The following is a 25,364-nucleotide window of genomic DNA, read 5'->3' on the forward strand; positions in this document are numbered from 1 at the left end:
AGTATGGCATTTAATAACTCTGTGATGTAGGCATTAACTCTTATTTTGCACATAAATTGAGATTGAAAAAGGGAAAACAAATTGTTCAAGATCACACAGGCATGCAATGTTAGAACTACAATTAGAATCCAGATCTCCTTATGCCAGTGTTCTAGTCTTTATTTAGTACCTACACTTTCTAAAGAGGGGAGAAATGGTAGATACTGCATGTATTTGCTAGAATGATGGGATGGTGGTTATATAATCCTGTCTCCTAGGTGGGGCACAAACTCTGAAACTCACTCAAATGAGCAGTTACTGGTTCTAATTCTTGCTGACAACTAACAACCTCATGGAGTCTCTATTTCCTCATTTAGGAAACGAGGACAAATCATCTCAACTTGATAGTATTGTTATGAAGATTATATGAGATCATGGATGTAAAGGGACTAGCATAGTGCTAGGTCTACAGGAGGTCCTCATTGGGTATCATCACACACCAGTATCCCATTCCAGTGATCTAAAAAGCCATTTAAACAATGAGGGAAGTAGAATTTAGACAGTAGGGATCTAGATGGGGTATAGAACTCCAGTGTCTATTCCTAGGTCTAGGGTCCTGAATGACATTGCCAACTGTTTACTGTCATATTAATGTGATGTTTAAAAGATGGCATCCTAATATATGAGATTTTATGGTGCATGAAGTATATAATATTGCTAAAATAAAGTTTCTGAAAATTTAAATACTCCAATTTCTCTTCAACACATTCATTTGTCAATACCTGAGAAAAATATATTCAGCTGGCTAAACAATTTATGCTTTAATAAAATTCAGACTTTATTCTTAAAATATGCATATTGGACTAAAATTTTCAGTGAAAAGTTTTATCACTCCTTTGCAATGATAAGTTTTAACACAGTTATGTCTGTGTATTTTCCATTAATGTACTTATTTTTGATATTTAAAAGCCATGTCTATTTGAAGAAAAACATGGATTGAAAACTGACTGCTCTGCTTATGGTCATCTCAACAACTGAAGCAGACTAAACAGCACATCTAATTGTTTGAGGAGAGTTGGTCATGAGAAGAGTTGTCAGAAAGTGTCTTACCAAAAGGAAAAAAAATAAAGTAGACTTACTTTGGTGAAGAAACCTTTATTACAGACAATAGAAGGATAGTGGGGATTCCAAAACTCAGAAAACTTCAAAATGGAAAATATACTTAAGTTTACCAAAGCTAGTCAGACTTCAAAAGGTCTATTATCACACATATTATGATCTCTGAATAAAGCATAAAGTCTTTTTTATATAACAGAAGGTATTTTATGATAACATTAAGCAGAATGTTACTAAATAATAGCTTGTCTTTGACTTGAGAAGGGCAGGCAAGGTCTTTTCTGGGCGACTCGGGGTTGATCAATGCTGGTTCTGGAGCCTGAGGGGAGAAAAGGGCAGAGGAGTAGGATAGTTTGTGCTTTTTTCCCCTCCGGTTTTAATTCTTCCTGTACTGGGCATCTGGACAAAGAGAACAGGATTCGGTAGATTGGAAGGGGAGTTTAGGAGAAGCAGCGACGGCTAGAGTAGGTAGGCGAGTAAGTGGAGGAGGAAGGGCTGGGGAGAAGAGCGAGGCTGTAGCGGCTGCCTGTTGAGGGAGGAAGAGGTGGGGGGAGGAGGAGTGGGAGGAGAGAGAGATGACATGGGGAGAGGAGGAGGGGGGTTGGACGGGGGCGGAGGAGGAGGAGAGGGCTCCAGGGACCGTCTGTCGCGGGACGGGCTGGCCAGCTGGGGCGCGGAGCCTCTAGGAGGAGGAGGCAGAGGCAGCAGCAGCAGCACTGCTCTGAGCAGCAGCAGTAGAAACAAGTACCAGCCACACACAGAGGCTCCTCCGGCCCGAGCAGCCACAGTCCCCCGGCCGCGATGGCGCTGCAAAGCCCGGCGAGCGAGGAAGCCAAGGGGCCCTGGCAGGAGACAGACCAGGAACAGCAGAAGCCGGTGGGTAGTCCGGAGCCGGAGCCCGAGCCTGAGCCCGAGCCCGAGCCCGAGCCCGTGCCAGTGCCTCCGCCCGAGCCCCAACCCGAGCCCCAACCGGAACCCCAGCCCCTACCGGACCCCGCACCCCTGCCGGAGCTGGAGTTTGAGCCGGAGCCGGTGCACGAACCTGAGCCCACGCCCACAGTGGAGACCCGCGGCACCGCGCGTGGCTTCCAGCCTCCCGAAGGTGGCTTCGGCTGGATGGTGGTATTCGCTGCCACCTGGTGCAACGGCTCCATCTTCGGCATCCATAACTCCGTCGGGATCCTCTACTCCATGCTGCTAGAGGAGGAAAAAGAGAAAAATCGCCAGGTGGAGTTCCAAGCAGGTGAGTAGCCTCACGTGCCCCACTTGGCATTCTAGGCAAGAGTGTCCACTCCTGCTGCCACCTCCATACCTCCTGGTACGAGGCGCCCCTCCAAAGCGCCGCTGCTACTCCTCTCCTTGCTCTGCCCATGGCCCTGCTGAGACGCGGGTTGCCGGGCTCTGGGCAGCCTCAGTTGTGGAGACTAGGCGCAAGACATTCCGGGGGTGGAAACTGGGACATTCATTGATCAGGCAAGCAATGAACTTTTTGCCCGGGGACAAATCCAAACTCACCTTTTGGATTTGTTTAAAGTACTTTGCTCATGTGTTCTGGGGAAAAATATTTGCAGGAATTTTGGGGGGCAGAGGGGGCGAAGGCAGGAAGACTGGAGAGAATTGGGAGGCGGGGTGGACTCGGAGAGAAGCACAATACCACTAATCTCCGCATCAGCCCTTGTTCCTTTGGTGGAGCAGAGGTGTTGTCTGTCAAAAACACTTCGGGAATCCTGGTGACTCTGCTCAGAGTTAAACACATGGAAGGCGTGTGTCTGTAGGAGAGGAAGGGAGGGAGGAGTGAGGGAGTACGATTGAGGGTGTGTACGCGTCTCTGCCTGCCGTGGTTACGGCCCAGCCAGACCAGGGCCGTCCCATGCCACCCTGGGGGAATGAGCGGATTTCGGTGCTCTTTGAGCTGAGCCCCCGGCAGAGAGGCGTTCTCCTGCCAGAGAGGCGTGAGGCTTGAGGCTTGAGCTTGAGGCAGGCTGGGCCCTGTGCTGTGGTTCACAATGCACCACCCCCAACTTCAGCCATCCCCCTCCTCCCGCCAACCCCGGGCTTCTTCGCTATCCTGGGGTGCCCTTTTCCGCTTGAAGCCGGAATACCCGCCCTGCCATTCCTGCTGTGACTTGGGGCTGACTTGGTCTCCTTCTCCAAGATGAGCAGGGTTGGGGATATAGCCCTTACTCTCCAGGCCAGTGGCTGCAAACCCGTGCAGGATCCTTGAATTGTGGCCACCCTTGAGCTCAGAAAAGTCATGCTTTGCGGGAAACGCCCCTTAAGCAGTTCTGGTGAGAGGTCTCTAATGAGTTGGGGGCTTGGAATACTCCCTAAGTCTCACTTCCTCTGGTGGCTCCTTAGGACAACTCTATCTATGCCACTGCCTCAAGTCTGCAACTTGGAAAATGTGGATTTTCAGTGTTGCCTTGGAGCTGAGGGATTCTCTGCTCTTGGCAGTTCCCAACATATGCTTTTGCTACCATCTGAGGGGACCTGGAGGTTATTAAGTGAACATAGAAACCTTAAATTCTGGGGCATCCACCTGTGGATTCTCCTTGGTGAGTTTCTCCCAATGCCCTCAACCAAGAACTTGGTTTTTAGTTTGTAGCTTCTCTGGACTGCCCTGGCAGAAGGGGCTTTGGGACTTTTGGTGCCTTAAACCTTGTGACCCATTGGCACAGTTACAGTGTGCAGGCCCCACTTGAAGAAAGTTCAAGTGTGTGTCAGTGACTATCAAGGGCAGTCTCACCACTACCCAGGCCACCTTATGCTGGAATGGAGGAGTCCCTGGACTATGTGGAACAACTTCTGGGGAGAAGGTCACAGCCACAAGCATCGCTGGGAGCACCCTTTTTCTGTTTTTTTTTTTTTTGCGGTGCTGGGGATCGAACCCAGGGCGTTGTGCTTGCAAGGCAAGCACTCTACCAACTGAGCTATCTCCCCAGCCCCTTTTTTCTGTTTTAATGTAGTTCAGGGACTCTTAGGAAGGCAGCCAGGGTAGGGCCTCAGGCAGTGGCCTAGGTTATGGGGGGATGAGGCGGGTGGGGCCTCCTGAATGTTGCCCTGTGGTTGAGAGCAGTCTGTTGGCCTTGGGGATTAATGGCAAAGTTTGGGTGCAACTTGAAGGTAAGCAGCAGAGGCTGGACTGAAACTAGGCCCTGGCATTTATATGGTGTGAGCAGGCCTAGAGCTGGGGCCTTAGGAGAGTGTAATAAAACTTGGAAAAACCACTATTTTACCAGGAAGAGGTTCACTGCTGGGGAACAGACTTCAAAGTAGGTGATCATAGGGGACTCAGGGGGAGGGCTGGCTGGGACTTTCCGGTCAAGACCTCAGTGCAGCTGCAGGGGGGCGGTGGTGCAGTGGTCTGTGCCGAGGTGTGGCTAGTGTATATTCTGACATAGACCAGGGCCACTGAGGAATTGAGGTTTCTGGCTTAAATTATGGAGAGTAATAGATCAGAAAGTGACAGAAAGAAACTCAGTATGTCCCCAAGGTCTCAGAGTAGTTTGGCTTGGGTCCTTGCTGTGGAGTATCTTGAATTCACTAAGGTGTTTTTTGATACTAGAGCCTCTCAAGAACGCCTCAGGTTTTTATTTTGGAAAAGTCAGGAACACCCTACTACATTCCAGAAAATGTCATTCTCAGCCCTACCTTTCTTGATCTCCTCAGCTTTCTCAAGTCATCATTTAGATACTGAGATTCTAAATGTTTCTGCCTGCACAAACAGTCTGCAATTTACTCAAACTTTCCCAGCTACCTTTGCCACAGCCTTGGCATCTCAAAAGGACAAAAAAATTAATAGAAGTTTGCTATCATTTTTATCAGCCAGTTTTTGCCCGAGAGCCATTCTGGAGGTCACTCAAGGAGGTTGATGCACTGTCCATTTCTATTAATGTCTGACATGGCTTCCATCTCTATCTATGAATTTAGTGTTTGGAGGCACTTCATAACCCAAATTGTTTTTGGTTAGGCCTAACATCATCACAACCCTAAAGCTGTGCTGATTGGTTTAGTGGCTCCAAGATTCTACAGATGTGAGAGAATCCCAAAGAAAGGTAGTTTTGATGTCTGGGAAATAACTCCACATTAGGGGGCCTCTGGATATGGGCAAAAGCCACATGAGGTATGAGGGAAATGGAATTCAGAACATACTAGAGCACACAATGTACAATCTTTGTGGACTGATGTGCACAGTTCTGTGGTGTCAACAGCAGTATATGTAGTGCCCTCTCTTCACCTCTTTTGGGGCAAAGCCAACCTTTCCTGGGTTTTAGGCCTGGGAGAACTGGCAGGCAAAAGGTTTTTGAGAGGGAGGCAGGTAACCAAGGTCTGGTTTAGGGAGTAAACAGAAGAGATCAAGTGAGAAATTTGTCTATACTTTTGTAGAGACTGTGGGGAAATTTGGGAGTTCTCCAACCCAGATTAAGCCACAGACAGGATAGAAAGCAACCAGGTAATTTTGTGGAAAATATAGGCACAGAATGGTTTCCTGGGATGATAAAGGAGGCTTTTAGGGAAAGAGGAGCAGGGTGGCATAGGTTGCAGGCCTCAGCTTACTATTGAAATCCTAAATGGGGTTGGGGTTAGGGTTGGGAGCTCCAGATAAGGCAGAACAAGACAAAGTTGCTAATATTGGATGCAAACCAAGGTCTTTTTGAAAGTGCTCCAGAGTAAACCCATTATCCTGTACTTTCCATCTCAACTGTGAGTCTAGTACCAACCCATACAATATGATGATAAGCATTTTTTATTGGGCAGTTTATAAGCATGGCCTTTGCAAGCTCCTGAGTGGGGACAGGTTAAGGTTCTTACTACTAGGGAAAGGAAAAATGGTCAAGAAACTTCACTATTGTTAAAAGATGATTCAAACTGATGGATCACTCTGAAGGAGATGGACTTTTCTAGGCATGGGGAAGAAGAGTCCACTCTGCCTTCAGGTGAACCAAGAATACCAAAGATGGGTGGGGCTAGGGCAGAGTAGGCTGTCTTTGTCCTCTCCATTTTAGGAGTTTTCATTGCTGACTTTGGGATTAAGGTATCTTTTGAGCAAATCTGCCAATCTCTTGACTTTGGCTGAAGGCTACTGTCCAACAGAGCTAGATCTCATTGACTCAGAGCCTGCTGTGGAACTTCAGGCTGCAGGGCCATCAGTCAAGCATCTTTTGAGTTATCCCTCTGCATCCTCTACAAGAAAACTGGGTCCCACACTACAACCTTGATTCGTATTGGAAAGAATGAGAATGAGAAGTTGGGGTATTTGGAAGCTAAGTAAGAGGATGCTTGACAAGCTGGGTTAACTGGTTGAGGCTGTATCCCTGGCTCACTGGGCAGTGGCCTCAAATGCTCATTCTAAATCTGAAAAAAGCAAGACCTCAGGCCAAATATGGACCCCCAAGAAGCTGGCAATCTCAGTGGTATCAGCTAGGCAGTGACTAGGAGTTAGACAACTTGTGCCCCTAACTTGTTCTGTGACTTTGAGCAGGCATTTTGCCTCTCAGTACCTCAGTTTATCTATCTGTAAAATGAAAAGTGTTGACTATATGAACTTTCTAGCTTTTCCATCTATCCTTCTAGAATTGTGTGATATCTTACTCTTTACTATTCAAATACCATAAATGTTGACTCATTCAGGCAAATGAAAATTTGTTAAGCTGCCTGAATAGGGGAGGAAGGATTGGAGGAGATTGGGAAAGCAAGGAAAAGCCATATACACATTATTTTCCCATGTCATTTGTATGTGAAGACTATGGGGCTACCCATGCATATGGATATGGTTAATTTTTGCTGATATGTGGAAGTTAACCCACAATAAGGTGAGAGAGGAGAAGAAAAGATATTCAGTAGATTAGACAAAGGGGAATGAAGGGAAGAGAGGGGGAAAAGGAAAGACAGTGGAATGAATCCAAAATAATTTTCCTACGTACATATATGAATACACCATAGTGAATCCCACCATCGTGTACATCCATTACAATGGGGTCCAAATTAGAATAAGATATATTCCGTGTTTGTATAATTATATCAAAATGAATTCTAATGTCATATATAACTACAAAGAACCAATAAAAAAAGACCCATTCCTTTTTACTGAGTATGTCAGGACAGTTCTGAGTGTATGGTTTCTTCTCCCATTAGTGCCTTGCTCAACAGAAAGCTGGACCTCCAAGAGAATTCCCTCCGCTTGGTCTGCCACAGACTAGCAGGGTGGGTCTGTATGATTTGAATCTCTTCTTTAAAAGTATTAAACGACAAGCATTTCCTCAGGCCTCAGTTTGGACCCCTCTCCTGAAATTTAGTTTCCTACAGCTTGCTCTCATTTCTCAGAAATGCATGGTCAGTGTGACCTTGGTTTGCTGTTACTGCAGGCTAGAAGAGTAAACCAAGATTCCTAAATGTGATACAGAGGTTCCCTGTAGTGGGGTTCAGACAGGGCAGGACATCTTTATAGCTGGCTCAGGGCTGCTGCCTGGATCCCACTGTGGTAGGGGAGGGAAGGGCTGCTGCTTGTGATCTTGGAGAAGACCTTCTTGGGTGTCTACAATCCCTGGTCAACCTCAGTTTCACTCAGGGTTTAGCTGAGAGTATGCCTAGGGAGGTAGCAGGCACAGAGCTCATTCATTTTCCTTAGATTTACATTTTGTTGTCATTGACATTATTTTCTCCAGCCCCATGAAGAATAAACAAGCAGCTGGACTGTCGACAGTGTCAGAAGTCCATAAAAGATGATTGCAACCTTTTGAGCAGTTCGGTTTCCCGCTAGCATCTTTTTTGCTTTGTTGCATTTTGAAAATAAAGAATCATTTACTCTTTCAGATTATATGAATGATGAAGTGGGATTTCCTGTGTTGAAAGAAGCTATCTCACCTGGGATTGAATGAATAAATCCTAGAAAGAAGGCTCTGTTCTTTACACACACACACACACACACACACACACACACACACACAGAGCCAGGGATTATGAATATTCTATCTGTCTGTGGAGTCAGGTTTACTGTAACAGAGGCTTCTATAGAAGGTTCTGGAGGGCTAGCTGGGCGTGGTGGCACATGCCTATAATCCCCGTGACTTGGGAGGCTGAGACTGGAGGATGGCGAGTTCAAAGCCCGTCTCAGCAAAAGCGAGATGCTAAGCAACTCAGTGAGACTCTGTCTCTAAATAAAATACAAAATAGGGCTGGGGATGTGGTTCAGTGGTTGAGTACTCCGAGTTCAATCCCCAGTTCCAAGAAAAAAAGAAGAGAAGGTTCTGGGGGACTAGCACAAAGGACCCAGCTTGGGAAACTTGCTAGGTGAGAATGATAGAATATGGGCAGCCTGATTGTACCTCTTGACCTGGACCCATTTGCTACTCCACATGGAACTGGGAAACATTTATTGCAAGTTTCTTTCTGTCTTCATCTTCCCCTATCCTCCATTCCTCCTAGCCTTTAGAAGTTTCTGGGAAGAGGGTTTAGGCCCACCCTAGAGCTCTCTGGTTTCAGAGATGACAGAGGACTAGCTAACCTAGGGTCCTATAACCACCTTCCCTGGAGGTGGGTACTGTGGCTAATGTGAAACACTTGGCACCTACTTGTGAGTAGGGAATGTGACCTGTTTGGGTGCCAAGAGGCAGTGCAACCTCTTCACCCTGGCAGTCTTGCCCTCTTTCCTCTATTTTGCTCCAGTTTCAGGGTTAGTGAGAGAGCAAAGTATGAAACTAGCTTACAACCACAAGTTTTCTCAGCTTCTCTTATTTTTACAGTGCATTTTTATCATGTTAGCTGGATGTGCCACCCTCTTTCCTCTCAGTAGTGTTCCCCCGCTTCTCTTTCTACCCCTCAGTTAGCAGAACACCTGGGGTTTAGGATGTCAAACAGTCCAACTCCAGCTGGAGTCCCAGACCAACCCCTTTCGCCATTCTCCCTTCTCTTGCTCTCCACGTGAAGGGTGACTTTCTGTGGAGTACTCAAGAGTACAGAAGTCATTAGCTCTGGATATTTGCAGTAAGATAATTGCCATAAAACTCTTTTTGTCAGCCGGGCATGGTGGTGCACTCCTGTAATCCCAGTGGCTCTAGAGGCTGAGGCAGGAGTATTTCAAGTTCATAGCCAGCTTCAGCAATTTAGCAAGGCCCTAAGCAACTCAGTGAGACCCTATCTCTAGATAAAATACAAAAAAGACAGGGGATGTGGCTCAGTAGTGCCCCTGAGTTCAATCCCCAGTACCTAGATGAATAAATAAACAATTAAATAAATAAAACCCTTTTTGTCATTTCCATGCCTCCTCTTTACACAGCAGTAGGACCCCAGCCCAGAAGATAGTATGATGACTGATTTGTACTCAGTAGTATTTAACAAATGTCTTGGTCACTTGAATCCCTTTATCTTCAAGTTCTCACTGTCATTGTCCTCCATCTCCTGGGTCAGTTGAACCTGCAGATTTGTTGTTGTTGTTGTCGGTACTGGGGATTAAACCCAGGGATGCTTAACCACCAAGCTACATTCCCAATTCTTTTTATTTTTTATATTGAGACAGGGTCTCACTAAGTTGCTTAGGGCCTTGCTAAGTGTCTGAGGCTGGCCTTGAATTTTTGATCCTCCTGCCTCAGCCTCTGAGTTGCTGGAATTACAAGCATGTGCCGCCATGCCACACTTCGAGTGGTTTTTGGTAATTTTGGGGGTTTTTGGTTCATTCTATTTTAAGCCTCAAGCATCTTTCTTTTTGCCAAAAAGCCTGCACAGTTGGTTGTAGAGGGGTCACAGAAGGGAGGACACAGACACTTTAAGTATCTAACTAGAATCTGGAGTGCCTTTAGGGAGGGTAGAGAGGGGAGAGTGAAGCACCTAGGTCAGATGCTCTCATACCTCTGTACACTGAAGAGAAAAGGGGAAAGTAAGCATTGTTAAATAAGCAGTCCCCACACAGACTCTTTACCCAAGTTATCCTGGGATCTGCCTGTCCACCCTCTCACCCAGGCTGAAAGGGTATGTACATGTACCCTTGTGTCCAGGTCTGTGTGTATGTGTGTATAACTGGTGTGTGATGTGCATCCAGGTCAATTAGCACAATTGCTTAGAACATGTTGCCTTTGAGATTGAGGTCACAGGTTTAGCTATTTGTTTAGGCCACTGAGCTTTTCACAAAGAAAAGAACTCTTCTGTTCATGACCCATGCCCCTCATGCTGGATTGTCACTAATCCCAAGGGGAACAGGGTAGAAGAATGGCGATGACTCCTTGTAAGCCTTCCCTGCTACTGGAGAAAAACTTGAAGCACTCAGCTTGCTGATGGCTACTTCTGGAGAATTCCACAGTGAGATTTTTTTGATATTTAGTTTCTTACTCCTGCCAAACATCCTAGTAGCAGCAGCAGCAGTAGTAGTAGTAGTAACAATGTTTAATTAACACTTAGCAATGAAATATGTAAGGTTCTAAACATTTTCATGTACCAATCCATCTTAATTCTCAACAACCCTATGAAGTAGGTACCATTACTTCCTTCATCTTGTAGATAGAGAGAGGCATGGAAGTTATGTATCTTGTCCAAGTTCATAGGCAAAAAATGGCAGAGCAAGGGTTTGGACCCAGACAGTCTGAATTTAGGACTCCTGCTTTTAGACATCATCTAATACATAGTGCAGATGTAGGGGAAGCTACCAAGGGAGACTGCTGTAGTTTTTTCATTCCTAAAGCCTATAGGCATTATTATGACTAAGAAATAAAAAAAAATGACCAAGAAGGGGTTTAGTAAACAAAAAAATGGACAATCTCATGATCCAGGACAAGATCCTCTAACTATCCATTTTACTTTACCCAGAGTCTCTATATAAAGGATGTCATAATCCTTGAGTCCAAAAAGGACAAGAGGAACTGTCACTTAGTTGTTTACCCTGAATAAGTCACATAACCTTTCTGGGCTTTAGGATTCTCATTTATGAACTGAGACAAAAAGTATCATTTTGGTAGGATTATGAAGGGTCACATGAGATTGTGTGTATATGAGAGATCTTTGTAAATTGTGAAATGGTTGTTATTATTATTATGATTTTCCAGCCCCTAGAAATGGAGTCACCATACTTGTCTCTAAATGTTTCCTCAGCTGTCTCTTGCCTCCTCCCTACTCCATCTCTTCCTCATCTCCCCTCCGTATTCTTCTGCAATTTGACCCGGGTGTCCTGTAGCTAAGGACTGGCTGGGTTTTCTTTGTTCCTCAGCTCTCTGAGAGCGCAGAGGGAGAGGAGGGGCCAGATCCCAGGTCATATACATTCAAGGAAACGAGCCATGTTGAAATATTTACAGCGCTTGGCAGGAGCTCACAAACCTCCCTACAGTCAAGGACTAAGTTCTTTTAGTAGGAACTAAGGATGGGGGTGGATGATGGGGTGGAGTTAGGGTGTCACTTCCTCCCGAGGGTCTCTCACAGAGCCTCTGTTCTCCTGCAGGTAGTAAGGAAGAAGGAAAGGGATATTTAGGGTCAGAAGGTCTGGGCCAGAGGACATTAAGCATAGAAGGAGATTTGCTCCTTTGTACTCAGTTTTGGAGTGGGCCAGTTTCCTTGTGTTCTAAACAGGATAGCCCCAGAGAACACAGGCCACAGAAGGATTGTGGCCTTCACAAAAGAGGATTGCAATAGCAGTTTTGAGCAAGCATTTCAATGACCACTTAGGGAGCCTCCATTAAGAACAACTAGTTGGCAAATCAAAATAGAAATGGTTTTCTTTTTTGTTGCAAACAACAAAACAAAATCTCCAAATCCTTCATTGAAACTAAGATTTCAAATATACTAGGACTCACTCTCTTGATTTTCAGGTTTTTAAATTTCTGCACTGAAAGACATTTTAGAGATCACCTAGTCCTGTTCTCTCTGGTTCCCATCTTCCAGGTAGAGAACTGAGATCTGAAAAGAGGTGACCTTAATCATATTGTGGGTATCTGCTTGTATTGGAGGTTGGTTTATAAGAGTGTTGGTAAATGGGTCCAAGAAGTGGGCTGCTGGCATACGGAGCATTCCCCAATTTGATCCCCAGGTACGACTGTATGGAAAGAGATGGAAACAAAATTCAAAAGGTACAATGGTGAAAAGTCTCTCTCCCACTCCTGTCTCCCAGTTACCCTGTTTCCTTCCCCAGAGGTGACCAGTGTTACCTGTTGTCCTTCCAGAGATAGTCTGTATGTATACAAGCAACTGTGTATATATTCTCTTTTTTAATTTTTTTAGTTGTAGATGGATACAATACTTTTATTTTATTTATTTATTTTTATGTGATGCTGAGGATCAAACCAAGTACCTCACACATGCTAGGTAAGTGCTCTACCATTGACCTACAACCGCAGCCCTATATTCTGTTTTTAAAGTAAAAATGGTGACTATAATCCACATTATCTTCTATCATGCTTTTTATACTTCAAAATCTCTCTAGGGTATTGTTATACATCAAGTCCTTAAAGCCCTCGTTCTTTTTTATAACTGCACATATTCCGTTATGTGGGTATATCATAATTTATTTAATCTACACCCTTCTAATGGACATTTAAGCTGTTAATCCATCTTTGACTATGGGCTTTAGAATCAAACAGCACTAGATCCAGTTAGGTGCTTTACCAGGACAGCATGGCTGTCTTTGACAAGGTTTTTAACTTCTTGGAGTCTGAGTTTTTTCATATGTAAAATAAGAGTAACAATAACATCTATCTTACTGGTGTAGAGATTGAGATGACACATGTAAAACATTTAACATACAGCTTGGCCCCTATTAATGCTCAATAAGTGTTAGTCTCTTCCTGCTCACAAGCCCTCCCCGTATCTTCCCCTTCTAATTTGATTAATGTTGGTTCAGTTCAATTAAGTGCTGGGCTGACCTTGGATGAGCCAGAGAAGGCCTCAAGAAGTTTATAATTTCTTTGAGAAGATATAACATTCCAAACAACTACAGATCACTGCTAAGTATTAGACAATGTACTTTAAATTGAATTTTGCAGTTATAGAAAAGGAGAGATGAATGTGAATACCAGAGGAATCATGGAAGACTTGCTGGTTGAGTTGGAATTTGAAATGGGGTTTAGCTAAGTGGAAAATTGGGAAGTGGGATAGGAGTTGAAAACTGGACAGTGTGGTTGTTGCTCAGATTCTGGGTCTTCGCCCTCTTGGGAGCCCAGTGAGTCACTGTTCCCGGTTAGGCCCTATCCAGCAGGTGGGGTGAGGTGGAGGGGCAGAAGGACAGAAAAATACTAAGGACATTTGGAGAGAAGGGCACAGGGCGGGGGGATGTCTGGGCATAGAGCCACAGAATGAGATGCCCACAAATGGCTTGTGACACAGTCCGCCCAACCCACGCCACCTGCTCTTCCATGTCAGCAGCCCAGGAACTTTTTCTAAGAGGTCTGAGAAGAGTATAAGTAGAAGCAGCTCTTAATCCCTCACCCTGGATCCCAAATGGACCTCCAGATCCTGTGAACCCCAGAAGAGGAATGTCTATTGAGTGATACTGATCCCCTCTGTGTGTGTCTTAGCTTTTGTTGATCCTTGCAAAAGAGACAGTTATGAAATAAAATAGTTGAATCTCATATCGTGCCATAATGTCTCATAATGTGACCATAGTACTTGGTCACATCAAGTGCTATGTTGAAGGGGCCTGGAAAATGAAAAGTCAACATGATTTGTATTCATTAGGGTAGAGATTCAGATTTTCATTTTTTTTAGTGGCAGAAATGGATAGCAGACTGAGGGCAAGTGAGTGGCCTAAGGCCATACATTTAATATTCAGCAGAGCCGAGACTACAACCAGGTCTTCCAATTCCATGTACCATGGGGTCAGAAATGTAGGCGCTCCTTGAAAACTGGGATAGATTTTTTTTTTCCTAAACTCAGTAGTAGCCTGAAGTTTAAGGATAAAAAAAGGTACATATAATATGATGAAACACACAACTAGGAGTCACAAAGTTCAGGGGCATGCGAATAGGGGGCATGGAAAAGGAGGATCTGGGCATAGTTAAGTTTTACTGGCTGGGATCAGGAAAAATGCTATCTCCAGCTCAAAAGAAAAAAAGATGGAAAGAAAGAAAGAACACTGGCGGACTGGGAATCAGGAGATCTGGGTTCTGGTTCTGGCTATGTTATTGGCTGTCTTTGTGACCTTATCAAGCCCATTTCCCTTTCTGGACCTCAAGTTTTTCTGTTTAAGAAATGAGAAAGTTGGACTTCCCTAGGTACTTGAGTCAATCGTTTGTGTAAACCAAGCAGGCCTTGTGAATTTACTAGCAAGAGCATGATGAGGGTGATTGGGAGTGGTGGGGTGGTGAACAGAAGAGAGCAACTCCTCTGATGAAAATGGAAAGCAGATCCTCCCAGATTTGAGCATTGTAAATGACTTCTGAAAAGAGCAACCATCCCGTGGTCTCTATTCTATCTCCTTGGAGAATTCCATCAAAAGGAGCAAAGAGAAAATGTGCATGCAAGTGAGCAAATATCTCAGTGCAAAAATGAGATTTGGTGGAACAGAATGAGATACACTGAATCAATAGCTCTGGAAATTTCTGCTAAATAATCTTCAAGATCACTTTCCTAAGACCTTGATTTTGTTTTTGGTTTTGTTTTGGGGGGTATTGGGGATTGAACTCAGGGCACTCGACCACTGAGCCACATCCCCAGCCCTATTCTGTATTTCATTTAGAGACAGGGTCTCACTGAGTTGCTTAGTGCCTCACTTTTGCTGAGGCTGTCTTTGCACTTGTAATCCTCCTGCCTTAGCCTCCTAAACCACTGAGATTATAGGTGTGTGCCACTGTGCCTGACCGATTTTGGTTTTAAAAAGGGGTGTATGTCTTACAGGTGGGGTACCACTGAGAGTCTTCCTCTCATGAAGCCAGCTTGATGAGAAATGACCTAGAACCAACCTATTTGAATAAATCCTGGCTCTACCATTCACTAGCTGTGTGTCCTTGGGCAAGGCATTTAACCTTTCTGTGCCTCATTTGTAAAAGGAAGATAACAAAAGTACTTACAACACAGGTTTGTTAAATGAGCTGATATCTGTGTCTATCTCTCTTTCTACATAGCTAACTAGTTTAGGACAGTTTCTTGCACATGGTAAGTGCTATATACATATTCACTGTTCTTATTATCTCCCTAGTAGGCTATAGCTGAGCCTTAGAGAGCAAGTGTGACCCCAGGTGAGCCCAAGGGAGAACAACATTACCCAGTCTGGTGGCAGGGATGCCTCATGAAGGCACCATCTGGGCTGCTTTGATGTTGCCCCTGCTCAAGATCCAGATTAAGTCCTTTAAAAGCCCTAAGCACTATTTTTTTCTGGTTAATACATTCTGGAAAAAATTCATTAAATCTATACTTTTCTCATTTTGGAGTGGTCCTTCTTCACTGGTATTCTAGGCCCATGCTTAGTCCATATGTTGGGTGATCCTGCACTGACCCCACCAGCCTATAAACTTCTAAGTTCTAGAGTGAACCATTGACTGTGAGTGAGCTACACATCCACAAAAAACAGTTCTGAACCCAAGTAGCTCCATTCACAAAAGGCATCCCAGCTCCTATGAGCTTATTTGCTAAGCTGCATGAACTCCTTGCTAGTTAGGACCTCATGTCTATTACTTGGAAGGATTGTTTATCATCTGTGGGGAGCAGGGGAGAACAAACCCTGAAAGTCCCAATAAGGCACCTGGCAGTAAGCTGTAAACATTAGCAAGTTAAAGTTCTGGTGACAAGTTGGGATAACTAAGCATGGTCATGATTGAGAATAGTAATGGTGGGGCTTTTCAACCTCTAGATTATTAGGAGTTTAAGGCCCTCTCCTGAGTCCTGATTCCTCCAAGGACTTCAAATCAGTGATCCCAGAAACCTTGTCGTCACTATCAGTATCTGCATTACTCTATGAAGTTGACCAGGTTGTAACCATGCAAATGGTGAACAATAGGATAGTTTTAAGAATCAAAGTGTTTTTTTTTTTTTTTTTGCCTTGACCTAGTTTTGCCTAAGGAAAGACTAGCCTAAAGCAAATTTTCCATAGATCTGTTGGCCAAACAGCTGGAGGGACATGGTGGCTTGGGTAAGAGAGGTCAGTAGGACCCAGATGGATTCATTTGCTGCCTTGCCTGGGGATGGCACCACTCACATTCAGGCTTTCCCAGGTCTGTGCTACCTGCCTTCTTCATAGAATGTCTCAAACATGGAAGGCTCAAGTGGAACCGGTCAGACCAGATGTTGGGAGCCTGCGGCTTTTAGGAAGAAAAAGACAGATCTACACACAGCCAGAGGAGAGAATAAGGAGGAAACAAATGTATTGTTTCAGTTCCTAGCCCCAGGAAATTCCCTCATCCCTTGGGCTTCAGGATATCACCAATGAACACCTGCTCAAGGAGGCCACAGCTCATCTGTGTCCTCTGAGTGGACCTGGCTAGTATCTCTAGGCAGAACCAGCAACCTGAAGGCTACTTCCAGGTTGGATCAACAAAAATAGCACTAGCCTTGGGGCTTCTTTTTTATGGAGTTTGTTTTAGCACTGATGGAAAAGATGGCCTTGGGATGGGAAGTCATAAAGAAAACCCTAAAGTTCAACTCTCCTTTGCCTCACTTCTCCATGTGCTATGTAGTATATGGTAAGGCATAGGATCTGATATCAGATAGACCAGTGCAAGTCCTAGCTTTACTATTTGCCTTTTCTGCAATCCTGGCCAAGTCTGAGCCTCACTTTCCCTATCTGTAAAAAAGGGCCAGCGATGGGATCATAATTGCTATCTCATTGTCTCATGCTGAAGTTTAAATGATAGAATGGATATGACAATCCTTTGAAAATGCTTGGAACCTTCCATATGAATTATCATCATGGTCACCACATTAATAAATTAATCTGTAGAACTGCATATGTACTCATGTGTGTATAGTGTAGGTGGGTTGATATAACACCCATGTTTTTTTATATAAATATATACACATACATATAAAACATATCTTCCCATTTGTATAAAAGTACACATATACATCTGACTTTAAGCCTGAACTCATGACAGACAATTAAAAGCACACACCCCCAGGCATACACATATATATTTATCCACATGGATAGATATCCTCTTTCTCTTTCACTCACACATACACAAGCAGATGTATATGTATCTGTGTATTTATGTGTATGCATGTGCATATATGTACAGCTTCATAGCTATAAGATGGCATGCCATATCATCCAGATTTTGCCCAGACTATTTAGTTTTCTAGGGGTCTGAGACAGAATCTATTTGTAAATTCCCCCTCTTCATTCTGATAATGTCCCTTTTGCCCTTGCTGGGGCCTCTTCCCTGCCTCCATCTTGTTTGCACATTAGCACAGCTGCTCTTAAAATTCAAACTTCAGTATGTGTATCCACATGTCTGGAAAACACGGATCCCTGTCCAGTTGCTCTGTGAATAACACTACAACTCTATCCTGCACAATGTATTTATAGCCACATTTGCAAAGAGCTGACAGCATTTTCACATTTTTTTCAAAACACAGTTAATCCAGCTACAAAAATAGTCACTGGCCCACATGCCCTGAAGCTAAAAGAAATTAGGCAACAGGCCTAATGAAAATTAGTCACAGAGCCTAAATGAAGTTGAATCTCTCTCTCTCTCTCTCCTTCCTTTGCCACTCCTTTTATTCCAAGAATCTCTGAGCCTAGGGTGTGGCAGTGTGGTACCATGGAGTATATTTGCTTCAGAAGGAGCCTGGATTCATCAAAGCCTAATGTTTTGAGAGAAAGGAAGGAGAAGTAAAGGAGGGGGAGTGTAAAGGTACTGAGGATTATAAGCAGGAGATGGGTACCTGAAGAATTAAGTGGGGTTGGGGGAGACCCAAAAGAGGAGGGCTAATGGCCACTTTGAGGCCAACTAAATTTTGGTGACTGGATAACTCCTCAAATCAAATGACAGAGTGTTCCAGCCTCCCCTTAATCTCTGGGACATGGATCAGTAAATTGTTTTGCTTATTTGCAAGGTTGGATCACTAAAAAGCATTCCTAGTAACAGAGTTGAAGAGGTAAGCATGATTACAGAACAAGATGGTTTCCAAGGAAGAGAGTAGGCCTAGGTTTGATATGATAGGCCTCATCACAGGTAACCCAACAATGGCCCAAGTGGGGGAGGAGTTTAGGTAGGATTTATCCCATCACTTATTATCCAAAGTGGGATGCCTTTGTGGGGGAAAGAGGACACTGTTAACATTTTATTAAGACAACAGTCATATAATAGGATTGTCAAATTAAAAAAATTATTTAAAAATAAAAAAACTATACCGGTTGGGGATATAGCTCAGTTGGTAGAGTACTTGCCTTGTAAGCATAAGGCCCTGGGTTCAATCCCCAGCACTGCAAACAAACAAACAAACAAAATTATAAACAAAATATTTCTTAAAAAATAGGATTGTCCTAGACAAACCAAGATGTGTGTTTACTCTATAGGTTTAGGACATGTTGCTCAAGTTTTCTGGGAAATGATGATCCTCACAAAATATGCTGAAAAGTTTGTGTATGATTGTGTGTGTGTGTGTGTGTGTGTGTGTGTGTATGTTTGTGTTGGGGTTGGGCAGTAGAGAGTAGGGCAGAGAGATTTAGTCTTTTCAACCTTGGGATTGGGGATCATTTACTCTGAGTATGAATTTCTTTTCTTGTAGCTGTCTATAAATATATAATGGAATGACTTTCCAAGTGTATTTATTTCTTGGTCAGATTTAGAAGAGAAGAGATTTGTGTGTGTGTGTGTGTGTGTGTGTTTCTGTCAAACTTATGAAAATATGTATGTATGACTGAGTGGGTATTTGAGTATATCCAACCATGTGCGACTATGGACATATGTGTGTATATAGATGTGTGTGGGTGTAGATGTGATGAGGATGCATTAGGGCGTATTTGTGCATATGCATGCACATGCAGGGTAGAGCCAGGTCTGGTCACTGGTTCATTGAGTTGTGCTCTCAAATTCCAGATAGCTATCACATAGACAGCCACCTCATTTTACATGTGAAGAAACTGAGGCATGTGTTTTGAGACCTACACAGTTTTACTATTTATTTGGCAGTAGTAGAGGGTAGACTAGCAACAGTCGTAAACATCCTGATTGGGAGCCAACTGCCAATCCATGCATTGGAGTAAAAGCCCAACTATTTCTTTTAAGTTTTCACAAACAATAGTTGCTTGACAAGGGCAAGAAGAAGCTGCTTAAGGGTTACTTTGAGGTGCCTGCAAGGCCTAGACTTGAGTGCAAGGGGAAGATTTGACAGATGGCTGATTCTGCCTGACCTGCCTCTCTGAAGGACCCTATCAAGCAATGGAAACTTTCCAGGACTTTGAATATCATTCAATGCCCTCCTCCTCACCCCACAACCTACAGATGTGGTTTGCCTTGGAGACAAACCTTGATCTCCATTAGAAATACACTAGAGGACTTCATAGCATACAGGCCAGACATAAACTGAAAGTGTCCTCAGATTGGGCAATAAGAGACAGGAAAGCCTCTCTCCCCCAGACCCTGAGCTCCTTGCTCTTGCCCTTTCACCTTGGGCTCTGACTGGGCAAATGGCTAGAGAAGTCCAGGAGTATTCGAATGGGAATGTGTGCCTCCAGGAGAATGGTAGGTGGCTACCTCATTAGCCTTGGTCTGTTTTATCTGTGACTGAGGATAGTGAGGATAGTCCAGTACCAATGAAGCCCAAACCCCAAACTGTGGTTGTTTTCATCTGAGAAAATTCAGCTAACTTGAGCCTCTGTTTAGGCTGCATCCATTTGTCTGATCCATCACACAAAGGATGAGGCAAGAGTGTGGGAGTGCTGTAGCAAAATTCTGGGAAAACACTTCAGATCTTATGGCTAGTGATGTCCAATTTAGACTCAGGCAATATTTATTGAGTATTTACTGTGTGTTTAGCATCATGCTAGATTTGCATTATTTCATTGAGTCTTCACAAAAACCCTGTGAAGTAGAATTAGTTCCATTAAAACATTAAGAGGTAGAATAGCTTGCTCAAAGTAAAATAGCTAGTAATGAGGAAGTAAGAATTCAACCATAACTCTGCTTGACTACTGAGAACCTACTGCATGCCAGGCATTATGCTAACATTTTTCCATGGATTATCTCACTTAATCCTCAAAATACCTTTATGGGGGGGATACTTCTCCCACCCTTTTTTCACATAAGTAACAGAAATATTAGGTAAGTTATCCAAGGTCAAGCGCTATTACTCAACATAGAGCCAGGATTCAAATATAAGCCTGTTGATTCCCAAGCCTAGGGTCATCTCTTCCCTGCTCCTCTGTGGATATCATATTCCACATCCAGATGATTCCCAAAGTCCCTTCTAACTCTGACATCTTAGAGGTCAGCAAATCTATGGTAATCCTTCCCCATGAACTCAAGCAGCCTTGGGGTCACTTGGATGTGGTTCTTTCATTCTTTCTGTCTAGGATGTCCCTGTGTATAGTACAGAGGTAGAATGAGTGAATGGCCCCCCAGTCAGCTCATTTGGATTTGGTCTGGGACTCTGACTCAACTCACTCAGTTCTGGTCCCAGGTTTCAGGTGGGAAGCTGTTCTGGGCTCTGAGCAGGTCTGTAACTCTTTCCCTCTGTGAAAAACAGGAAACATCTCCTTATATTGGCAAATGAGAAAATCCTGCTTTTAAGGACCCAGGGAAGTTGCCTCCATGCCTTCTGTAATTCTGCCTGTGCTCATATCAGCGTGTGTACTTCTTTAGGTGCATGGTACAGTCAGAAGCAATTACAGACAGAGGTCAACCTTGATTTTGCATTGTCCACAGTCCTCCTTGATGGGCTGAGATGAATATTTCCTTCCCTGCCCATCTCATCAGACCTTTTCCTCTTGGAAGCTGCTGATGGGTTTTCCATCCACTTCTGAACCTTGAGCAACAGAGGAAGGCAGTTTGGCTCACAGAGTGATATTGGTCAGGGTCTGGTACTTGGTGCACATATGCACGTGTGCATGCATGTTGTGCATTTGTGTCTGGGGAGAGGCAGGGAAAGGTGGTGGCTTTTGTCTGACCTCAATAGAGCATTACTCAAATGTGCCCAGTGGCCAGGATCTGATATGAGTCAGGTTGCTTGTGGACGCAACATCTTGGGGAGAAGAGTTCCCTGGGAAAATCCTGAGAGCACTTAGAAAATTACTAAAATGTCTAAAATGTCTGGGGGAGGGGTTATGGTTCAGATGCCAAACTCATTCACTCTTCACCATCCCTTGCTCTCATATTCTCAGTCTTCCCCTTCCATATTGCCTCACTCTTCAATGTCTGCAGTCCTGGCACCCTTGTTATTTGGTACAGCAAGAGGAGCACACCACAGGGAATCAGAAAACATGGGTTCTGTCACCCTCTGCAGACTTCACCACTATCCCCTGTGTGACTTTGGGCAAAGTGCTTTACTGCCCTGAACTTCAGTTTCCTCATTTATAAGAATCAGCCTGGTTTTAAAGGTTTGATCAGAGTTTAAATGGAAAAAGAAGTGGGTAAACATATTCAGATTTCTTTGCTTGTTTTGAGAATCAAATGAGAGAATGACCTGGAAATACTTGGTGAGCCCTGAAGTCCTGTTCGCACAGGAGGAGTTGCTGTTGTAAATATTCCCTGTTCCCTGGCTGCCCTTCCATTACACACAAGAATTCAGATTTGCCCAACCTGGCTAACATCCTGTCCCCCTATCATGTTTGCTCTGAAGAGTAGGTGTCTGTCTGCTTCTGCAATCTTTGTGTCTATAGCAGAGAATCACAGGTTTCCCACAAGGTTCTTTTTCCTCTCTCAGGGACAAACTTAGCTGGGCTTTTCTATACAGAAAGGCCTTCTCATCTCACTCAAAGGATCAGTGACAACCTTGAGTTGATGCAAACCAGTAAGAAAGATCAATTTGGGGAAGATGCAGCTTGTCTTGGGATGTTATTATTAGCCCATTATTGCAGATGAGGAAACTGAGCTCAGAGAAGTGAACTAAAGGGCACATAGATAACAAGTAGCAGATTTGAAGTTGTGTGTGTATGTGTGCATGTTGAAGTGGGTAGGAAGCATATCTGCAAGCATAAGAGAGGTGAGGAATCTGGATTTGCTAAGATAACAATCAGTCTCCAGGAAGCAAATAAAACCAGGCAGCAAGCCCAATAAAAATTAGGCAGTAGACCAAGAAAGATACTGAAGATATTGACCATGTACTATATTTCTGCCTTTCTTTCTCTCTTTGGCTTGGGTTCCTGCAAGAAGATTCATTTTACTTTACTAGATACACCACATTTTGCTAAGTGCTATGATGGGAGTGGGTCAAGGAGAAATAGAGAATGAAGTCTCATGTCTATACATCTATATGGACACACACACACACACACACACACACACACACACACACACCCCATACCTGAATCAAGGTAGACCATGATGTTTAAAAATAAGAGCTAACCACTGAGTATAATGTATTATAAGGAGAAATAAAGCGATTCTGGCAGCTAACACAAGGCATTATACATGGTTAGTGCTTGATTAAAGTGTATTGAAATGAAATGAGGGCCAGAGGTGGAAGAACATTGTATGTTTGGGAAAAGTTTAATGCATTGTGGGCAAGAAGACCCAAGTGGTTTGTGCCTCTCACGCCAGGTGGACTAGTCAAAGTCAGGATCCACTGCTGACTTCTCAGCCCTTATTTGCAAGGCTACTTTTCAAGGTGTGATGTGTTTGAATTTGTTTTCCAAATCATTGTTCTTAGCAACCAAGGTCAGAGTTTTTGGTTTTTCCTTTGACTGCCGACCATACCCCTCTGCCTAAGAAATCCCACAGGAAGCCCCCAAGCTTCACTTTGCTCCTGGACACCTGGAAAATGACTCTTCAATTTCCTTGCCCTGACTACAGACTCTAATTTTGAACTGTGGAGGCCAAGATTTCTTCCTCTTCTCCTTCCCCTGGGGCCAATCAGATTTCTGATTTCCAGAGTAGAGCCACACTCTCACCCATCCTCTGACTGCAGTCTGGAATTAACAAGGCACTATCTGTCTCATCTTCATTCCAGGTGTAGCTGGACAGGACAAATTTCCCATACATCTGTCCTGTCCTTCCCTTGACAGCCTTACCTTCTCAGTCCTAGTTTCCAGATCTAACCTAAGTCAATTCTCTTCATTTATTCCCCTTCAGGAGAAAAGCTGACTGGGGAGACAGGCTCCTATTTTCCCAACCCAGTGACACTTTGAATGGGGCAGTCATTTAGCATCCTGAGTTCAAGTGAATTCTGTCACATAATTACCCAGGGAATGGCTATTTAAACTTGTCTACCTTTTACCCAAAGACCAGAGTACTGATGAGGTATACTTGTAACAGAAGAAAATAAACCTAGAGGAAAGAACTTCTCAACTTAGAATTCTAAGATGCTGTGACAGACATAGTTCTCCCTAAGCCTTTGGGTTTAGCCTCCTGCCTCCTGTCATGCCAGAGAGATGGTCTTTGTCTATTCTCTTACGGTAGGAAGTGCAGATTTTGGCGCAAGGCCCTTGTGAAGATGAGAATGACAGAATGACAGAGTTACCTAACTGTTTGCAACAGAGAATGTATTCCTCCCCACCCGTTCCTGCCCCAACATGTAATTGAACACCTTTCCCTTTGCCACCCCTCAATGAGCTTTTGCCCTTCTCTTTCTAAATAAGATTATTATTGACTTACTTATTCAAATAAAATGTCATCCAGTATTCAAGAGACCTTAGGTATGTCCTTGGAGTCTGAATACATAGTCAATTTCAATCTTGGTGAATTTTCAGAGGCCGATTAACTTCTTTTGTGAAATGCCCAGATCTGAATCATATGGAGGTAGTTGGATGATAAAAGCTGTTTAGATGATGACATTGGTAACTGTGACAGAATATTTGCTCCTCACTCCTCATAGACCGTCAGGGCTAGAAACTCTTCAGTGGTCATCCAGTTCAATGGTTACTACCCCCTGCTGACCATGTAAGTCATCTTGGGAAGGACTGGAGATGAAGCTTAGTGGTAGAGCACTTACTTAGCATGCCCAAGGCACTGAGTTTGATCCCCAGCACTGCAAAAAAAAAAAAAAAAATCACCTAAGGAGTGTATTAAAAATGCAACATCTCTGGGGCTCATGATAAACCAACTGAATCAGAATTGCTGAAAAGGGGCAGCAATCTCTGCATTTAAAACAATATAATCAGGTAATTCCCACAATAAGACAAGTTTGGAAACTGTTTGGTTGAATCCTTTGATTTTTTTTTTTTGTCTTTTTTTTTTTTGTGGTACTGGGGATCGAACCAGGGCCTTGTGCATGCAAGGCAAGCACTCTACCGACTGAGCTATCTCCCCAGCCCTCCTTTGATTTTTTTAATGAGGAAACTGAGGCTCAAAGGGTCAGTAGCCTACAGAAAAGTGCCAGACAGGAAAATAAGAGTAGAGCACCTGTACCTTGGTTCTCATTATCCCCTCTTTGCATAGAATGCCCATATAACATTTCCTTATCTGCCCGATCAATTACTTGTCTTTCCATGTCTTTAGAACTGTGAGTACTTTGATGGTGGGATCATGTCAAGATCCATATCTGAGGACTCCAAGTCTTTCAACCTGATCCTTGAAGACAGGATCTCTCTTCTCTCTCTCTCTCTCTCTCTCTCTCTCTCTCTCTCTCTCCTCTTTGCTGGGGACTGAACCCAGGGCCTCATGTATACTAGGTAAGCACTCTACCACCAAGCTACATGCTCCTGCCACCCCAAACCACCAAACCAGGCTCTTAACTTGTTGGGCAGATGCACATTCTTAGACCCTATGCCTCCATTTTTCCAGGAAAAAAGGGTTGGGGCAGGAGCCATAGTACCCTCTTCTTTCACAAAGCAGGGAAAGCTGCAAAGTTTTAAGTGTGTGTGCTGGTAGAGATCTGTCCAGAGCCATGTGTGAGCTAGGAGTCCAGTTCTTGTGTTAAGGGAGCCGGAATGTCTGGTGGCAGCAGGTTACCTGAAGCTCAGGCTGGAGCTGAATGTCTGTTTGTTTATCTTGGGGAATTTTGGCCTGGTTCCCATTACACTATCGCCGGCGGCAGCCTTAAGTGCAAGGATAATGACATGTTTGAAAAATGCCTCAAACTTCAATTACCCAGTATTGAGACAACCCCTGGGAGTTGTTTCTTCATGTCCACATCTTGAGCTGTGCTTATCACTCTCATAGCACTGTGTTTCACCCTGCCTAAGTCTGCAGGGCTGCCCAGAGCCTTGGTCTGCTGTTCTTCAGGGCCAGGGTAGAAAGTAGAATGGAAAGATGGCTGGTGGA

At 44.0% G+C, this 25,364-nt stretch overlaps 1 protein-coding gene across 1 annotated transcript in view; it reads left to right on the plus strand.

Annotated features, from left to right (window-relative positions):
• Positions 1-1,720: 1,720 nt before the first annotated feature.
• Positions 1,721-25,364, plus strand: part of Slc16a2 (solute carrier family 16 member 2) — a 102,174-nt gene continuing 78,530 nt past the window's right edge. The window contains exon 1 of the mRNA XM_047535842.1: positions 1,721-2,338. Coding sequence (XP_047391798.1) covers positions 1,897-2,338 — 442 coding nt within the window. The 5' untranslated portion in view covers positions 1,721-1,896. The remainder of the gene's footprint in view (positions 2,339-25,364) is intronic.

The sequence above is a fragment of the Sciurus carolinensis genome, chromosome X (genome assembly GCF_902686445.1).
Source record: "Sciurus carolinensis chromosome X, mSciCar1.2, whole genome shotgun sequence".
NCBI lineage: Eukaryota > Metazoa > Chordata > Mammalia > Rodentia > Sciuridae > Sciurus > Sciurus carolinensis.